The 5811-nt window shown below is 36.2% G+C and overlaps 1 protein-coding gene across 1 annotated transcript in view; it reads right to left on the reverse strand.

The window, feature by feature from the left end:
- The window catches only part of adam12a (ADAM metallopeptidase domain 12a), a 107534-nt gene that overhangs the window by 73560 nt on the left and 28163 nt on the right, over window positions 1-5811 (reverse strand). The window contains exon 3 of the mRNA XM_016459530.1: window positions 5652-5725. Within this exon, the coding sequence (XP_016315016.1) occupies window positions 5652-5725 (74 nt within the window). The remainder of the gene's footprint in view (window positions 1-5651; window positions 5726-5811) is intronic.

The raw sequence follows: 5811 nt of genomic DNA on the forward strand, positions 1-5811 counted from the left end.
ACACAGTATATATATATATATATATATTATGTATTTTTTTGTCAATAGCCTAAAAAGTATGTGTGTGTGTGTGTAATTATATATTATGTGCATAATTATTATTACATAAATTCATAATTTCATAATATTTATTTTATATTTATGTATTAATAACAATTTATTATAATAATAATTATTTTTTTTTTTCCACATTTTTGAACATCTAAAAGTTTTCCCTTACATTACTTCATTATAGGCAAGTGATTATGGTAATACAGTCCTTTGTACCCGTACCACTGTTAGCAAATGATGCAGCTCCATGACTCCAGCTCTTCATTAGTGCAGATGAGCCTGGAAAAACAAGACCTTCAAGTGCTGAGCCTCATAACAGCGTTTCAGACGGCCTTATCAAGAGCTCCAGTTATCTGCCGGCTTACACCGGTCATTATCGCAGGGAACCGGCTCCTTGACATTACAAATTAATTAGAGGGGAAACCCAGAAAACATCACATAAACCCTCAAGATGCAGATAGAGGAGGAGGTGTGTTTGTCGCAGTCTCTTAAGCATCATTTTCTTGTCTTTTGTATGGATGTCTTACAAACACACTCTCTCGCTCATCTCTCATTCTCTTTCATGACTCGAGCCTCATTGTGCTGCTGCTCTCTCGTCTTTCCAGCTATGCGCTTCAGAAATCTTCAGAGATTTCTCACCCTTATTCTTCGAGTGCCTAATGCTTTCATCTGTGCACGATTTGGTCAGAAAATCAGATTGCAGTTTCAATTGTGACATGATCAACATTCAGCATCGCATGAAGCTGCTGCTCAGATATCAAGGCTGAAGTCCCATCGAAACATCAAAACAATGAGCAAAAACTTTTGTTTAAAATAACCAAACTTGCAGTTTTTTAGTTGACTCGGAACTGAATTTAGTGCAAAATAAGTCAGTTCTTCTTGCGTTCACATTGCATTAACGTAAAAGTTGACTCAGGTCTCTTTTGTGATACGCTCTCAGTTGAATGTTATTTGACACAGATCTTTTTTGGATCATGAATCAGGACCTCCTCTCCTCTCCTCTCCTCTCCTCTCCTCTCCTCTCCTCTCCAGTCAGTTCTTCTTGCGTTCACATTGCATTAACGTAAAAGTTGACTCAGGTCTCTTTTGTGATACGCTCTCAGTTGAATGTTATTTGACCCAGATCTTTTTTGGATCATGAATCAGGACCTCCTCTCCTCTCCTCTCCTCTCCTCTCCTCTCGAAACACTTTTCCAGATGAGTCTGTGTGTCTCTGTGGATGCGCTGCTATAAGCATCTTTCAGTCAGTGCAGATGAACGTGTTTGTGAGATTATAATAGAAATGCCATTTCTGGATTAAAGTAACAGTCAGTATTTACTCATTAGTAAACACATTTTTTTTTTCTTTTTACAGAACTTTCACACAAGTTTTAGAAGTGGTTTGCTTAGACTATATGATTACGTTACATGTGCATCTTATCTTCTCTTCTTATGTTCCTCTGAATCAGCCTCTGTGTTCCATCTGAAACACTTTGCTGGAGTCCGTATTCATCATCCGCTCGGGTTTATCGCTTCATGATAATGTGAGAAGGTGTTGTGGAGCTCTTGTTCTGCTGTCTGACACATGGAGAGGTCATGTCTCTGATAATAACACGTCTCCAGCACTCATGAGAGGCTTTCCAGTGAGGTTGACTCCTTTTCCACCCCTGTCTGTATCTCACACTCCCCTCGCGTTAGCATGGCAACAGTCCAAAAATCACTTCCGCAGGCTTTTGTTTCGCTTAAATTAAATATTACAGGTCCAATTAAGTTTGTGACTTGAGTATGCAGAATAAATAATGCACTAAATAACCTGCACACTAACATATGATGCGCCCTAGTCAGTGCAACACCGTAACGCACCCTACAAATCAATTCTCCCTACAATCTCAGAAACTACACGAGTGATGCCACCCCACTGTTCGCAAAATTATACTTTTGTATTTGACTAGGCAGATGAATAATGTACTTTGTTCTGTTCTTTGAAGAGAAAAAGATCCAATTTTAAGTCCATTTCCAGTTCAGGTTATTCACAGAAATTAAATGTACTCATACAACTTAATTAGGGGCTTCGAATAAAATCAAGAAGATTAAATTCAGCTCATGTTCTTATCTAGATGAACTGAGTTTGAGGAGCTCGTAGAGAGTTTAATTCAGCTTTATATGTCTTGTTACTGTCTTCCATTAAAAAGGCATCGTTCACCCAAAAATGAAAATTCTGTCATCATTTACTCATCCTCGAGTTGTTCCAAACCTGTATGAGTTTCTTTCTTCTGTTGAACACAAAAGAAGAGTTGACAGTATCCATTGACTTCGGGGGGAAAAAAGGGGGAAAATACTATGGAAATCAATGGAAGAATGTTGGTAAGCAAACAGTCGTGGTAGCCATTGACTTCCACAGTAGGGGGAAAAATGGAAAAAAATACTAGGGCAGTCATTGGAAGAATGTTGGTAAGCAAACAGTCGTGGTATTCATTGACTTCCACAGTAGGGGGAAAAATGGGGAAAAAAAAATACTAGGGAAGTCAATGGAAGAATGTTGGTAAGCAAACAGTTGCAGCAGCCATTGACTATCATAGTAGGGAAATAATACTATGGAATTCAATGAAAGAATTTTGGTAAGCAAACAGTTGTGGTAGCCATTGACTTCCATAGTATTATTACCATGGAAGTCAGTGGCTACCAGAAACTCTTTAAAATATCATCTTCTGTGTTCAGCAGAAGAAACTCATACAGTTTTGAAACAACCTGAGAGTGACTAAATAACAGAATATCCATTTTTGGGTGAACTATGCCTATAATAAACACACGCATGACCCTTGACCCTTAAAATATCATATTCTATTGAGACGGTTTCTAACGTAATATATAGGACTCATGTTGTACTCGTGTTTCCTACAGAAAACATGCATAACCTATTTCAGTGAACATCTACTGCTTTGTCTCGGCCATAGTCTTACAGTGACTAAACTGCGATCAAGCATTCATAGACTAAAAGAGTAGGAAAATAAGAAACATAAACTGGCGGTCATCATATGTGCTTCATTGCTGCTTAAGAAAGAACTGAAGTCTTTGACCCTGTAAATCAATGTGCTGAGCACCTCCCACAACGTTTTGAACTTCTTGTGCTGAAATAGGAGAGTATGAAAAACAAATCTAGCTTTCAATTTTGATAATTTCATTTGACAAATGTTTTTTCTGCTTTGCTTTGCTTCTTCCAGTTTCAACAACTGGAATTCATCAGCTTCACTGGAGCAGGAGACTCACACGAGATCTCTCTCACTCGCTCTCTTCCTTATACAGTATAACAAATGCTGGATTTAATTTCCACACAACACTGTCTGACCACTGCAACCTCAGCCAAAAGTCACAATAATACTGAAGTTTTGTGGAAAGCAGGCTTTATGGCAATGCTGGTTTTCGGTCTATAAAACATATTTGTATATAATACTGTTCAAAACGTTTTTAAAAAAATGAATATGCTTATTCAGCAAGAATGTACTGTAACTGATCAAAAGTGACAATAAAGACATTTATAATGTTACGAAAGATTTCTATTTCAAATAAATGTTGATCTTTTGAACTTTCCATTCATGAAATAATACTGAAAAATAAAATGTATCACAGTTTCCACAAACATATGAAGCAACAGAATTGTTTCAACATTGAAAATAATAATAATAATATATAATGTTTCTTGAGCAGCAAATCAGCATATTAGAATGATTTCTGAAGGATCATGTGACACTGAAGACTGGAGTAATGATGCTGAAAATTCAGCTTTGATCACAAGAATAAACTACATTTTACAATATATTCACATAAAAAAAAAAACAGTTATTTTAAATCGCAATAATATTTTTTCACAATATTACTGTTTTTTCCCCCTGGTATTCTGATCCAATAAATGCAGTCTTTTTCCATGATGACAGTTACTGAAATCATCATTAACATGACAGATATTGATACAATGTCTGAACAAGTATATCTAATTACATGAAATGACTAAAAATTGGACTCAGATTTTATACAATATACACTTTGAAGTCACGGTGGCCAAGATCAGAACTGAAAACACAATTTTAGTGTCCTGTCTCATATAAGAAAACAAGATCTGGGCTGTATTTAACAGCACTGTGCATGTAGCCTATAACTTCTAGTTAGTCTATAACTTCAAGGTCACTTACACAGTATAATTTCGCCCACCTGCAACTTTAAATATGCCGCAGTCTCTGAATGTTTCTTTTTTCCTCTCCACGCTCTGGTTGACATTCACACATGCTCATACCAGAGAAGGGGTTTCAATCACTCTCACCATCAACCTGAATAAATTCAGAGGTGAGTTCTCAGACCTCAGTTACGTCATTACCGCTCACCTACCCTTCAAACCTACACTCCCACCGTCTCGCTCTCTGGATGATATGCTGCATGTCAAATGAAGAGCACGGGAATCGGTCGATTCGGTAATTAGACTCTTGTGGCGTTTTGTCGCCTCCGGCATGAAGCTGTCAAGGCGAATGTTCATTTGCATTCAAAAACAGAGCCGGCAAGGGTTCGTTTGACACGAGCTTCATTACACCGACCTGATTGACCGCTCCACACTGGTCTTACACTTCTGAAACACAGACTTAGAGCATCAGCTCAACCTTCAGAAGCAAAAATACATGGATTCTTACAAGGCATACTTACAAGTGCCTTATGTAGGAATCAAACACCAAACTAAAATACGGACTAAACTAATAGCGTCTCTGGTATTTTATTCTGAGCAACATAATGATGCAAGAACTGACAAGCCTGTTAAATATACACTAAATAAGTGTGTCAACAAACGGCGGCCCCATAGTATGTCATATTTAAATGGCAAAAGTTTGCTTTCATTTATGCTCATGCATATATTGCTGCAACACTCATGCATGTTCTAGGTCAATGGTCAAAACTTTGATAAAACCCCAAAACTACCACAAAAAGAGTACAATAAAACCGCAATTTATATTAGCCAGAACTGTAATATAAAAAAAATAATAATAAAATGGCAGAAAGATTCAGATTCTGTTTTTAAAGTGATCACATATTAATTGCATAGTGTTGCAACTTCCTACAAAAGGAACTGACAACACAGATACCATACATTTATATCTATGAATGGATTCAGATTAGGATGAAAGAAAGTATGGGTACAAAATAAATACTATGATATTCTTTAAGCGACATGTATATACTGTGGTATCTGCACAGGATTGCTAAGTCAGTAAAAATGAATAACTAATAATTAAAAGCAAAACTTAATAAAAACTATTAAAATAAATGAATGACTAAATAAATAAATAAATGAATTAATTCTAACAGTACAGTACTACAGGGGGGTTGGAAAAACATAATAATGTAATAGAAAAAGTAAATAAATAAATATAGGCTATATATTTCACATATTTATAACATAATTTTTTTAATTTTATGATGGGGTCCTTCATAAGAGGATGATCATATTTGGGGGTCTGTGGCTTTTAAAAGATTGAAACCCCCTGCCATAGTATAATCAAAGTACCATGGTATTATCTTCTGTTCCCATCATTGTACTATGGTACACATTTGCTAAAGTGACAGATTAGTGAAGGACTTACTCATTTTTCTGCAAAGCAAGTAGCAGTTGCTCTCCATCCACTTCAATCAGCACCTTCAGTGATCCAGGATAACCCTACAACCAGACAAAGACGAAAGAGAAATGCATTTTCTCTGAAAACAAATATATATATATATATATATATATATATATATATCAAA

The sequence above is a fragment of the Sinocyclocheilus anshuiensis genome, unplaced genomic scaffold (genome assembly GCF_001515605.1).
Source record: "Sinocyclocheilus anshuiensis isolate Anshui unplaced genomic scaffold, SAMN03320099.WGS_v1.1 scaffold493, whole genome shotgun sequence".
Taxonomy (NCBI): Eukaryota; Metazoa; Chordata; class Actinopteri; order Cypriniformes; family Cyprinidae; genus Sinocyclocheilus; species Sinocyclocheilus anshuiensis.